The 14,382-nt window shown below is 39.5% G+C and overlaps 1 protein-coding gene and 1 pseudogene across 5 annotated transcripts in view; both read right to left on the minus strand.

The window, feature by feature from the left end:
• RGS7 (regulator of G-protein signaling 7) overlaps positions 1 to 14,382 on the minus strand; it is a 590,904-nt gene that overhangs the window by 41,721 nt on the left and 534,801 nt on the right. For all 5 annotated transcript variants that reach the window (XM_011955683.1, XM_011955682.1, XM_011955681.1 and 2 more), the window contains 4 exons: positions 5,406 to 5,504; positions 3,818 to 3,879; positions 2,734 to 2,844; positions 1,050 to 1,175 (listed from right to left, as the gene is read on the minus strand). In XM_011955683.1, coding sequence (XP_011811073.1) covers positions 1,050 to 1,175; positions 2,734 to 2,844; positions 3,818 to 3,879; positions 5,406 to 5,504 — 398 coding nt within the window. The remainder of the gene's footprint in view (positions 1 to 1,049; positions 1,176 to 2,733; positions 2,845 to 3,817; positions 3,880 to 5,405; positions 5,505 to 14,382) is intronic.
• Positions 12,053 to 12,512, minus strand: LOC105521542 (annotated as a pseudogene).

The raw sequence follows: 14,382 nt of genomic DNA on the forward strand, positions 1-14,382 counted from the left end.
CAAAAGCACAAGCATGAAGGATTCCCATAAACTGAAAGAAGAATAGGAAGCTGCATGCCAGCAATCCATGCTAGGCACACATAGCGAGTTACACTCCTTCAGGTTCTGCCTGTGGTCATCTTGCTTCATCCACGTGACATGTGTCAGTGTCCTACATCTTTCTGAATGGTTTGGGATTCCTGTTAAATCTCCTGAAAAGAACGTGACCATGCCTGGCACTACTTCAATCCAATGAAAATAAATGAATGCAGAGAACTTTCAGCAAATGAATTTTACAGGACCGTGTAAGTCATGGAAAAGTAAAAATTGGGCATCAGGTTTCAAAAGAATAATGAATGAAAAAGCTCATGAAAAAACAGTCTTATATAGTGGAAAGTTATCACTCCCTTCAAAGATGTTAAATAGAGCTATTAAAATCCACTCTAATGTCTTATATTTAAAAATGCAATTTTCAGATCCTCCTTATGTTAGCAAATTTTAAAACTATATAAAGATGATGTTTACAACAGATGGGCAGAATTGGTGTTGCTGTCTCACGAACAGCTCAATGCTGTGCTGCTCTCAATTGCCCTGTGGCTATTATTTAAACATGCAAAGAGAATGAGACAGCCCAGTAGTTTGGTTTTAAGTTTGATAGAGCTGCCCAGTCTCTTCTTCTCTAACTTGCTTGAGAAGTGATATGCAAAGATAGTCAACATTGACAAATAGATGATATTTTTATTGAACTTCATAAATGTTATTGGCCAATCTCCACTTTGCCAAACATTGCTCTCTGTACTGCATTTCTTTACAGAGTCCATTTCAAAGCCACCAAATTTGTATAGTTAAAACATCTGGAGACACAGAGACGGCGTAAAAATAAGTTATAAGAAATTGATACGTGGGACAGCCTTTGCCTTGCTATCTTTTTTCCCTTCATTAGGTGGCAGAAATTCAGTGAGTTCATAACATCATTATGATGTTAGTGGGGGATCTATTACCTCCAAAATAATCAGACACATCACAGACAGTATTTCTCTGGCTTATAAAATCCAAGCAATGTGTCTTACCTTAAATTTTCCGAGCTGAATTCTGACTCTAGAAATTTAAGGAACTGTTCTCTTCCAACTGGGTCTTTCAATGCCTCATCCATGCCGAAACCCCATCGTTTTACCCTCTGCTGGCTTGGTTCTTTGCTATAGAAGATAAAACAAAGGCAAACACATTCCTTTCATTACAATTCCAATTTTTTTGTTATTACATTCCCCTTTAAAATCACGTGTGCCTCGAAGTTCCCATCTTTACCTTTTGTTTCAAAAAAATATATCTCTGATTAACGGCTGTGCATGAAATCATCATGTACATTAGTATTAATAATAAAGTCTAACATTTATTGAGCATTATGTGCTAAGCACTTTACAAAAATGGTCTCTTTTAGTTTCTGCCAGCCACTTTATGAGATAGGCACTATTAATCTTATTATTTACAGAGGAGGAAATTGAGGCATAGAGTTATCACTTGCCAATGTCAGGCAAGTAATAAGGGGCAAAGATCCAGATGTTCTGACCTCAATGCCACACTTCTTTTCTTTCTTTTTTTTGAGACAGAGTTTCGCTCTTGTCAACCAGGCTGGAGTACAGCGGTGTGATCTCAGCTCACTGCAACCTCCGCCTCCTGGGCTCAAGAGAATCTCCTGCCTCAGCCTCTCGAGCAGCTGGGATTACAGGCGCCTGCCACCATGACCCGCTACTTTTTGTATTTTTAGTAGAGATAGGGTTTCACCACTTGGGCCAGGGTGGCCTCGAACTCTTGACCTCAGGTGATCCACCCACCTCAGCCTCCCAAAGTGCTGGGATTACAGGTGTGAGCCACCACACCAGGCACACATTTCTTAACCACTATGCCACACAGTGTCATGCAGGTATATTGAACTGGGGAAAATGCATTGGTAACCAAAAGATCTCAATACTAGCTTATGATTCTGGTGTCAATTAAATCTGTGACCTAATCCTAGCTGAGTCACAATATTTTGGGGTTCCAGCTTTCTCATCTGTAAAATCTTTAATTTGTGGATGAAGAGTTCTGGGCATGTCCAGTGTTTAAGATTCATGGCTGGATGCAAAAGAAAGAGATAGTCCAGAAATGCAATCTAGAGAACTGCTAGAAATACGACAGAGTACCAATCTTTTCTTTGTAAAATGATATGCCATGATCTTTTTATGACTCTGTTAAGACTGATGATGCAATTCTTTCCCTATATGGCTCATGAAGGAAACTAGGGGGTTCTAAGTGGTGCTTTGCTTTTCTTAGGAAGTAAGTGTCTTGCCAGTTTCTCTTACAGTGTTTATGGTAAGACCATTTTGTTTTAAAATTCAATTTATAAAGACATACTTGGGTTGGACTTAAGTATGTATGGCTTTAACATTCATTTTACTTGAATACACAAGCCTTTGTGACTACATGGGTTTTCCAGGAAGATAATAGCAATGAGCTAAATTTCAAGAACTGAAGATCCTAACTCTGAATAATTGCACCTCTAATTTTGGGATGGTCTTTCCAGCAATGCAAATCTTAATGCAAACGTGAATGTCTAAGGTTCAAAAGCCATTATCTCAAACAAGAATGTCAGATATGAGCCAATGGAGACAACGAACAAAATTACATTCACAATTAGCCGACAATAAATTCCTTCCCATTTCACTCAGACCCTGAAATACAGCAACATATTTGCGAGAAAGACAAAATGCCACCTACCTTGCTTCAAGCTCCCAGAAAGTGGTGTCATCGGACAGCCATGGGTTAGAAGGATCAGGCGGCAAGAGAAACGGGTCGTATTCTAAATACTGTTCCGTGTAACCTAGTAAACTAGGGAGAAAAAACATTTCCACCTTCTTTAGTTTTCTGACTGGGGCTGCAGCCAGTCCAAAGCAAGGAAAACAATATAAAAATGCGGGACTAAGGAATTCTTGCTCACTTAAAGAATGAAATCCAATGGCAATCTTCATGTTTCAATAACTTTCATGCAACAACTTATTGTGCTTTTTGGCAGAAAACTGTGGCTAAAGATTCCATCTCTCCTCATGCCTAAGCTATATAAATCAATATCCCTTGTTTAACATGAAGCACTATGGAAGAGGTCAGTGTGTGAAGGGCACCGCTAAGAGTCAGTTCCGATCTTTGGTTAATCAGTCCACCCACAGCAGAACAGATTTTAGCTAACTTAAAGAAGGGCTGAAAAGGAAATTCTGTCAAAAGTATTTACAGGAATTAAGTAAAATGGGAGCCACGGACAAGCTTTTTAAATGTATATACAAAATTTAAAAAGGGAGAAGGGAAAGAAGTTGCAGAGGCAGGATTTGGCAATGCCCAAAAGTGAAGAGTATGAATGGCATTAAGAACAGATTTAAATGAAGAAAGGAAAATATCTAAAATTTGAGTTTCATTCATATTCCGAAGTCAGGCAGGAACAGTGTCAATTGTTGCTGTTAAAGTAAGTTTATAGAGAAGCTCCAAGTTGCCAAAAGGTAATCAATAAACGGAAAGTTTCATGTCTTCCGGCAGAAGTGAAAAGGCTAGACTCTGCAGAATTATCTGCTATCTCTGATTCTTAGTTGAACAAGGACTGGACGTCTAGGCATTTAAGACAATTATTATCATTCTGTCATTTAAACTACGTCAGAAGAGTTCTTTGAAAATTTTTCTACGTGCAAAAAGGAAAACAAAATCACATTACTTATAGGATTCTAATTATCTGTCCCAATAGCTCTCTTCCATTTTTAAACACATTTAATTGTCATAAGAAATTTTAAAATTTATGTAGACACTTTGAAATACTCACCTGTCAGCGACTTTTGACATTTTTAACCGATGTCTATCTAACTGTATTTGCCAATATTTTATCTGAAAAGTGGATTAGAGAAGGAGTTACATAAGTAATGACATTTTCACAATTTTCCACTCTAAATCATGATCGACTGGGCAATTCTGAACAAGAGTATATTCTGTGTCAGTACAATTTCAAAGTTGGTTAAAAAAATAAAAGCAGGGAGCTCCTAAAGAGCTGACAAAATGAAATGTTGGAATGTGAACACAACTGATATCACTTTAGAACAGCAATGAGTTTGACCATTCTGCCTACTTTAATGAAATGTAATTTTATTTTAAAATTGTAGAGATTTTGCTGGGTGCAGTGGCTCATGCCTGTAATTCTAGTACTTTGGGAGGTCGAGGTGGGCGCATCACTTGAGCCCAGGAATTCGAGACTAGCCTGGCCAACATAGTGAGCCCCTGTCTGTAAAAATATATGCAAAAATTAGCCAGGTGTAGTGGTGCAAGTACTATAGTCCCAGCTACTCTGGGGGCTGAGGCAGGAGGATCACTTGGGACTTTGAAGCAGAGGTTGCAGTGAGCTGAGATCACACCACTGCACTACAGTCTGGGTGACAGAGCAAGACTCTGTTTCAAAAAAATAAAAAATAAAATTGTAGAGATTTTAAACATTCATTCATGGTGAATACCTAAATCCAGAATCATACTTCCCTCCAAATTTAGAAAATCATTTATTACTATAATTTCAAAATAAATCCTATCTCCTAATACCAAGAAAGCATCAATGATATGTGTTTTGATAATAATTTTTATCAGCAATTCATGACAAATGCTCATATGGAATAATCACACACAGAAAACTTTAATTAAAAGCACTCTGAATGACTTTTCCTTCCTGATTATTATAAATCGACTAGAAAAGTATATATTACACTCTTGATAAACCGTATTATAGTAAAATATTAAGGGAAAGAGTCAAAATGAGAATAAAGCCCCATGACTGAACCAATCAAGAAATTTAATGATTATTTGACTTGAGACACTGGAGTTTGCTTTGAACTATTACTTGGATATTATTATAATATTACTTGGATAGTATTAGCATGACTCCACGACTGTACACCAGTGTTGATAAGAAAAAACTTCAAGAGGTAGAGAGAAATCACCACTGCAGAAAGGAAGAATAAGCACTCTTGTGAAGAAAATGTCCTATCATTGGATATGGGAAGTGTGACAATGTTCTCAACCTCTTGTCCTCTTACTCTTTAAAACAGAGCTTTGGAGTACAAAGTAACTATTGATGATGGAGTCACCTACAAATCAGCATAGGTGATTTTTACAACTGGTTAGAGGAACAAGGATTTGCGTAAATAAAGAGTGAGGGGTTTTGAAAATCATTACCATATATTGATACATTTTCAAGTAATTACAATACTTAAAATTAGAAAATTTTATTATCTTTTAACTGCAAATCTTCCATATGAAACAGGCAATCATACAAATAACCTTTAAAAATACCCACTATTAACATTTACTCTCTGGTTTTCATAGCTGTTACTCTGTAAACCTTTAACAAGTCATCTCATAGGTTGACTCACCTGTTGTTGTAACTCATCTTCTGTTGGAGGTTTAGTTTCTGGTGTGGGTGTGTGGGTAGGACTGTGACTTCTAATATCATTTTGTAAACCATAGACAGACTATATTAAAATAAAAAATAAACATTTTAGGACAAAATATCATTTACAGTCACAGACTTTCTAAAAAGTAACTCTAGCATAAATTCAATAAGATCTCTCAAAGCTTATTTGATTAAGCTTCTTATCAAAATTCAAAAGGCACTGCTATGATAAATATCATATGCATATAAAATAGAAGCACAGCTCTGAAAAAAAACGTAGTTGGATTATTAACTTTGACAGAATAATTGATTATATGTAGAGAACAAGGTGCATGTGATAAAATTTGAGAGTAGGCTCGGAATACCAAGTTGGAGAATGTCAACACTAACTAACATTTCATAAGCATTCATTTAAGAAAATAGAGAGGTGGATGCAGAATAGAATAGAAATGTAATAACCCAAAAGAAGATTTAAAAATAACTTGATATTTTACATAGAAATTAAATGGGGCACTGAGGAGACGGACAAGTCAAGAATTCTATTGCTGATTTGATTTCTGATGGTGCAATAGAAGACACCAGGGTATTCCTATTCTCCGTGTCAACAGTGGGTTATTTACTTCACCATACTGGCCTTGCCATTGGGTGCCATTTGCAAACATCAGTGACCCCAGAGATGTCATGCATCTTTGGAATTCTCAATACCCTTGTAGTTTTTTATTAACTTGTCAAAAGGTCAGACCTACTACTTAGGAAGACTCTTTTTTGAGAAAGGCCCATTGCTTAGTAAGTATAAATAAAGATCTGGTGACTAAAGGGACGAAAAACTATCTGTAACTGAGTGTGAGACATCTCACGTGTCAACTCAAGGAAGAAGCCAAATTATTTTTTCTTGAATATTATACTATTCCTTTAAAATAAAGAATTTAATGTGTGTTATTGAGCACTTTTTCTTTGGACATGAGCAAGAAGAAGGAGGGCATAATAAAACTGCATGAACTCCACAAAATTAGTACCAGATAAGGTTTGCAAAGACACTTTAGATGAGGTTAGCTCCAGATGCCTAATGATGCCAATTTTCAGGCCAGTCACCAAGCTTGCCAATATCTCTAAATTCAATGTATTTTTGTTCCTGATCCGCTTTTACTAGGACCTTACGTCCACTTAACATTACCTCTTGACTCTGTGTCTGCGCCTTTTGGATGTAGTTTTGCCCTTGCGTCTCCCCCCGCTCCGTCCTTTTTTTTTTTTTTAAGACAGAGTCTCATTCTGTCATCCAGGCTGGAGTGCAGTTGCATAATCTTGGCTCACCGCAACCTCCTCCTGGGTTCAAGTGATTCTCTTGCCTCAGACCCCTGGTAGCTGAGGTTACAGGCATGTGCTGCCACACCTGGCTAATTTTTGTATTTTTAGTAGAGACAGGGTTTCACCATGTTGGCCAGGCTGGTCTTGAACTCCTGACCTCAGGTGACCCACCCGCCTTGGCCTCCCAAAGTGCTGGGATTACAGGCGTGAGCCATCCATCCTGTTTTTGGATGGATCCATACTGGCCTCCATCCTGTTTTTGGTGCTTTCATCCTTTCTTTAAAAGATTTTAACTTGGATTTAATCATTGGGATTATCTGTTCCCAGACTATCTTGAGTAGGCCTCTTCAATGCCCTTCTCCTGCCCTAGCACCAGACCCTTGGGAACCCAATTCCCATTACCGAAGACATCTACTTCTTTTTTCTTTCTTCATAATGCCAAACAAGAGGCAGCAAATGGCCATCCATTTCAACACAAGGATTTGCTCATATGCTTTGAATTTACCCTGAACAGGACGGAGCTGAATGGCTTAAACTAGCCCTTTTATTTCATTTATTTTTTCACTCATTCATTCATTCAACATTTATTGAACACTTACTATATACTGGATATAGTACTAAGCATTAGGGAAATACAAATAAGCAAAATAGATGTGCTTCTTTCTGTACTGGAACTCACAACCCAGTGGAAGGGAAAGAAGTTACACAGGCAATTACACAAATAAACATATGACTAAAAATGCGATAAGTATTATGAAACAAAAAAGAATAACAAGCATAGGGCCTGGAATATAAAGTGATTTAATTTACACTGAAGGAATAGAAATGGCCCAAGCAGATACTAGCCATATTTGAACATGATTAAATAAAACAACCTTCTGAATTCTGAAATAACAGTAGAGGTTGATTTTTTAAAAAAATTATGTGGTGTATATACATAATGGAACACTATTCAGTCTTTATAGAAGGAGAAATTCTGTCATTTGCAATAACATGGATGAGCCTAGGGGACATCACATTTAGTTAAATAAGCTAGGCAGAGAGGTATTTACCACAGAATTATACTTACATGTGGAATATAAAAAAGTTGAAGTAGAGAGTAGAGTGACAGTTGCCAGAGGCTGGGATAGGGGGCGGGAAAAGAAAGATCTCGGCCAATGGGTACAAAGTCAGTTAGCTAGGAGGAATAAGCCCTAGTGTTCTACTGGACAGCAAGGTGACTATTGTTAATAATAAGGTATTACATATTTCAAAGTAACTAAAAGAGAGATTTTAACTGTTCTTGCCACAAACAGGATAAATATTTGCGGTGACGAATATGTTGGTTACTCTGATTTGTTCGTTCCATGGTATATATGTTTATTGAATATTACCTCATAAATATGTGCAATTATTATTTGTCAATTAAAATTAGGCAACAGAGAGATCACCAATTATATAATAGTTGTACTTTTCAGTATCTGCTATTTTTTCAATTGTATCACCTTATTTTTTGAAAAGAAAAATAAAAAGACTCTGAGACTTGAAGTTTCCATTCTTTTTTAACTTGGTTCAATTATTTAAAGTTTTTAAGTAATAATCTACAGGTCATGTAAACAGTGCTTATAAAAAATAGCTAATGGTTTAAACAGTAAGTTTTTGGGCTAAGATAAAAAAATAAAAGACTGCTAGAAAAACACAGCAATTTGTGGTATCATGAAAGTAAAATGATCCATAAGTTATCTTTTATCTCTACATTTCTATAATGATTTCAACATTTATGCATTTCCTGCAAACTCCGTAGAGGTCCCATAAGAGGCCAGGCGCAGTGGCTCACGCCTGTAATCCCAGTACTTTGGGAGGCTGAGGCAGGCATATCACAAGATCAGGAGATAGAGACCACCCTGGCCAACATGGTGAAACCCCATCTCTACTGAAAATACAAAATTAGCCGGGTATGGTGGCACGTGCGTGTAGTCCCAGCTCCTCAGGAGGCTGACGCAGGAGAATCACTTGAACCCGGGAGGCAGAGGTTGCAGACAGCCAAGATCGCACCAGTGCATTCCAGTCTGGTGACAGAGCAAGACTCCGTCACAAAAACAAAAAACAAAAAAAAAAAAACAAAAACAGAGACCATGACCCAAACCATTGGGAAGTGTTGCTTAAAACATCTTCCAGGCACCTGGCTACTGGCTCTGAAGTTACTGCGCAGTTTCCATTTCTTGTCTTACATAAAATTCAACATCAGGAGGTCTCGCTTTCACCAATCTGGGCACTGTTCATTTCCTGGGGATAGTGATAGCTTTTAACCTTGATTGTTGGCTACAATGAAAACAGCCGAGAAGAATATAATTTTATATATGGGGATTATTTTATGGACAAAGGAGGCAAAGAGATTAATCCTATTTTGGCAGGCAAGTTATGAAAATTATTTGCAATGTAAAAGGCTTTGCATGTTTCAGAAAAAAACATATTCAAATTGTGGTACAGGGTGGGGTGGCATAGAGCTAGAAACAGGTAGGGTTAGAGAGGAAGAGAAATAAAATCTCTTAATGTCTTAATATTTGCAGCAGGGGGAAAATCAAATTAACTAATTGAGATTCATTTTCAGTTTCAGTAGCCAAATCATTTATTTGCAATACTTTGGCTTGATTAACATGTTCTTTTATTCCCTATGGTGCTAAGACAAGCACTTTTTCATATACAGTGCCATCTATTTATTCATTAAATAAAACAGATTTGGCTTCCTATATAAATCTGTTCATAGGTGATTTCCCTTGACATTTTAGAAGAGAACTAGAAAAATTATCCCTTTTTTTTTTTAAGGTTGGGGGTGGGGATTTGCTATGGTCTGAATGTTTGTGTCTCTCCAAAATTCATATGTTGAAATCCTCAACCCCTAATGTGATGGTATTAAAAGGTAGGGACTTTGGGAGGTGACTAGGTATGAGGGTGAAGCCCTTGTGAATGGGATTAGTGCCTTTATAAGGAGGCCTGAGGGAGCTCATCTGCATATTCCACAATGTGAGGACACAGTGAGAAGGCACCATCTTTGAAGCACAGAGTGAGCTCATGAAAGATATGAAATCTGCTGGTGCCATGTTCTTGGACTTCTCAGACTCCAGAATTGTGAGCAATACATTTCTGTTGTTTATAAATTACCCAGTCTAAGATATGTTGTCACAGCAACTCAAACAGACCAAGAACCAAGTCAGAGACTGTCAAACAGAAACCACAAAGTCCAAGACGCCTTTCCGTGTTTCCATGTGAAATGTAATCGCTGGGGCTTTTCTGACTGGCTGGCGTAGTAATAGTTCTCTTTCTTTCAAGGTTGCTCAGCTGAACTGGAGAACAGACTGTGGACTGTGACCGTATCTGACACAATATGGAGAAAGCCAGTACAGAGAAAGAAGCAGAGAGAAGGCGACCAGAGAGAGAGAGCGTGAGACGTGAGAGAGCTGGGTCCACTCACACCCCTGGGCCAGCTCGACCCCTGCCTGCCACAAGGTTTCAGACCATGAATCAGAAAAGGCCCCTCTTGGCCTGGTGTGGTGGCTCATGCCTGTAATCCCAGCACTTAGGGAGGCTGAGGCGAGTGGATCCCCTGAGGTCAGGAGTTCGAGACCAGTCTAGCCAACATGGTGAAACCCCATCTCTACTAAAAATACCAAATGAGCAGGGCGTGGTGGCACATGCCTGTAGTCCCAGCTACTTGGGAGGCTGAGACAGGAGAATCACTTGAACCTGAGAGGCAGAGGCTGCAGTGAGCCGAGATCCCGCCACTACACTCCAGCCTGGGCAAGACAGAGAGAGACTCCATTTGAAAAAAAAAGTAAAGTCCCCTCTTTATTCATTCTCATTGAAGCAATTTCTATTGCTTGCACCTTTACTATACCCTTTACTTGACACACTTTTGTGTTGCTCTAAGATATCAGTAGTTTATTCTGTTCAGTAACACGTTAAAATGTAAATGTACACATGTTGTATATGGAGTTGAGGACACATCCATATTTTACGCAGAAACAGCTACAACCACTGGATTATTAATAGCGGGAAAACCAGACAGCTAATTACACATTTGCTGTTGTTCTTCCAGGATGTGTGCATTAGCTTTTCGCTGATGCTGTTAACTGTCATATTTAGTGCCATGATGTCCAAATGAAGGTGACAGAGGAAAAGGAGAACAGGATAGGAAATAGCTTACTGTGATTTTGAAATATGGGTGCCAAAGTTACAGGAGGGAGCCCAAAGTGTGGATTCAGTCACACACATGCAGATGCTCTTACCACTTCCCTCAGGCTTTGTGTCCTAGGACCCTCCTAGCTATTGTCCTACAGAAGGATACAGCCTGTGGTGGTGAATTTTGTGTCAACCTGGCTGGCCCATAGTACTCAGATATGTGGACAGACATTACTCTGGATGTTTCTGTGACGGTGTTTATTGGACGGGATTACCATTTAAATCAACGGACTTTGAGTAAAGCAGGCTGCCCTCCATAATGCGAGTGGGCCTCACCCAATCAACTGAAGGCCTTAATAGAACAAAGACTGGTCCCCCCGAGCAAGAAGGGGTTCTGCCTCCAGACTGCCTTTTTTGTTGTTGCTTGTTGTTTTGAAGAAGAAGGATATTTACTCTCAAAAAAAGAAGCGTTATCCAGCAAAAAGACGTACAGATTTGAAAAACACTCATTTTATTGTATTAAACAAACAGAAAAACAGGCAGGGGAGGTCTAGATGACAGAATTGAAGCAGCTCTGTACAAAAATAAAGATGGTACAATGATGTGACTTCAAAAGAAAATGACTCAAAAAATTCACGAACATCTTCATGTTTCTAATAATATATTAATGCACAAAATATCAAAAATACAAAGTCTAGGTGTATTCCGTGTAGGTTTATGATAAACTATTGAACTTCTATTTAATGCATTTACTTTTATAAGCCTTCTCTGTTTAGAAGTACAAACTTTACAAGTACATACATGTTGGTATTTTACCATGAAAATTTTAGTTTTCATCTCAAACTAGTGATTTGTCTTTTTACCGGACTTATATACATTTCACTTCCATTATAAGACATGTAATACCTTTCTAGTGGTACATTTTCATCAATATGTATTTTTTAAACATTGATTTTTAAATGAATCTTTTTAGTGCTATGACATGATGGCCTTAATTTAACAGCTGAAGCATGATATGGTAACTACATTGTACTGTTTAATTCGCAGCTGTAGGAAAACGTTTGAGTTTTAAAATATAACCAAGATGAGGCTGCATAGTAATAAACACTGAAATACTAGAAAACAGTGAATGAATAAATAATATGCTTTTTTTTTTTTTTTTCATCAGGGCCTTTTCATTATTTTGCTTTTAGACACCTGGAAGAAATTGTCTTGAGTTTCAAATGTTCTGGTAAATCTAGTCGTTTCTTAGTCTCCTCAATGTCGCCGGGAATTGCTGAAATAAGTGACTCTAAAGAAAGTTCTTTTCCGGTCTGAGGTAGGGAACAATGGCTGCATTGGGGAGCTCCCCATAGAAGTCCTCTTTGAAGGTATGCAGGATAAGCCTTTCCACGGACTTCTTCGTATTCTTGTGGTAGGGGTCCATCCTATGCTCACCACCACCTAAAGGCCATTCCACTTCCAACCCTGGCCCCACCATAAAAAATGACGATGGATACATCAACTGGAAGATTAGCTACTAAACTTGTTCAGGAACATCAGCTGCGGGGATGCCCAGCTGCCTGGAGCCACGGCCGAAGCCCCACACCACTTGGGCCCGGCAGAAGCGGCGCAGATGTCTCATGTTATAGTCCAGTCCGCTCAGGACACGGGCTGCGGCCGGGTCGAATGTTTTGCGGAGCCGCCATCGACGCGGTGCCCGGACCCTGGACCAGCAGCAGGTGGGGCGAAGGCATGGCCGTGAGCTCTGCCTGCCGCTGGGGTGCACCAGGGGCCTGGCGACAAGACAACACGCCGAGGTGGGTCCCTGATGCCAGCAACCCAGCAAAAGCTTCCCGGCGACTCAAGAGCTGTGTCTTTGGGTTTAAACTGCCAGTCTTCCCTAGGTCTCCAGCCTGTTGGCCTCCCACATCAGAGTCTGAACTCGCCAAGCCTCAATAATCCTGTGAGCCAATACCTTAATCTAAGTCTCTGTCTTTCTCCCCCTCTCCCGCCCCCCACTCTCTGTTTCTGTTCGGTTTCTCTGGAGAACTCTGGCTAATACAGAATCTATGACAGTCAGAATTTAGTATCAGACTCAAGAACATCAGGCAGACGGTTCCCCTTCAAACTTACCTAGATTAGGCTGATTTCTTTCTGACTATGCTACATTATCATTCTTTCATAGATCCTTGAGACAACACATTTTTACCTATTTCCTTATATTGTAGTAAAGTATATTCTAATTAAAAAGAAAGACTTGAAAATGGACTAATGGTAGATTCTTAACATAGCTCAAATCATCCATACAGCAAAGCCCTCGCTTCTTATATTTGATAAACATGTCAAAAATTCAACAATTAGATACAACATTCCCAAATAAAATGTGGAATGGCTCTGATATTCTTCAGGCACCTATGCTAGACTGTTAGTTTAGGGATTTACTGGGTCCTTTACTCTTGTTATGGCACGTAATCACAGGAAAATTGTTATAGCTCGCTCCCAAAGAAATGAACAGCAGCTCTCCTTGCTACGAGCATTATCTGCTTTCGAAGATTAAGCATGTTCCATAGGTTCCACTTCCTGAGCAGCCGCAGTATAAAGACTGAGGCCGGCCACACAGCCGGGAGGAGGCGCTACAGAGAGGGCCCAATTACCGCGGAAGGGAAGGGTGGTTTCCAGGGGCGACTGGCTGGCCTCTGTGGTTTGTGATCTCACAGTGTCGCCTGCTCCGCAGACAGAGCTGTGGACCCCTCAGAGGATGGTGAAACAGCTTGCTGATTGCTGTCAAGGTATTCACTGATAAAATGCAGTGGCAATCACAAGCACAAATCACTTAAATTCCCTTTGTCATATGTCACGGGCGGAGTTGTGTCCCCTCCCCCAAATTCTTATGTTGCAGCCCTATCCCCCATCACAGCTGTGTTTGGAGATCGGGCCTGTGAAGAGGAAATGAAGGTTACGTGGGGTTATAGGGTGGGAACTAACACAATAGAACTGGTGTCCTTTTCAGAAGAGGAGACCCAGAGTTGGTTGTTGCGTTTTGTTTTCCTCTCTGTCTCTATGCACACACAGGAAAAGCCACTGAGGACACGAGAATAAGGCGGCCATCCCCAAGCCAGGAAGAGACACTCCACAGGAACTGAACTTGCCACCACCCTGATCTTGAACTTCTAGTTTCCGTAACTATGAGGTAACAAATTCCTCCTCTTTAAACCACATAGTTTGCGGTATTTTAAGGCGGCCCCAGCAGACTACATAAAGCTTAACGAAATCATATACTTATATCCATGTACAGACATTTGTCTCCTTGCTCAATATCTGCACCCTTAATGAGACCATGAATTAGGGCGAGCAAGGCCCTGACTGTCCCATTTACTATAGAGTACCTAAAGCCCAGGACATGTCTGGCATAGAGCAGAGACTCCTTAATTTTGCTAATTCAGTGGATCATTACAGTTCCTAAACAACTATGAGCATATCATAGTTGTATACTTCATATCATATGAAGTATC

This window comes from Colobus angolensis, unplaced genomic scaffold (assembly GCF_000951035.1).
Source record: "Colobus angolensis palliatus isolate OR3802 unplaced genomic scaffold, Cang.pa_1.0 Scaffold40, whole genome shotgun sequence".
NCBI lineage: Eukaryota > Metazoa > Chordata > Mammalia > Primates > Cercopithecidae > Colobus > Colobus angolensis.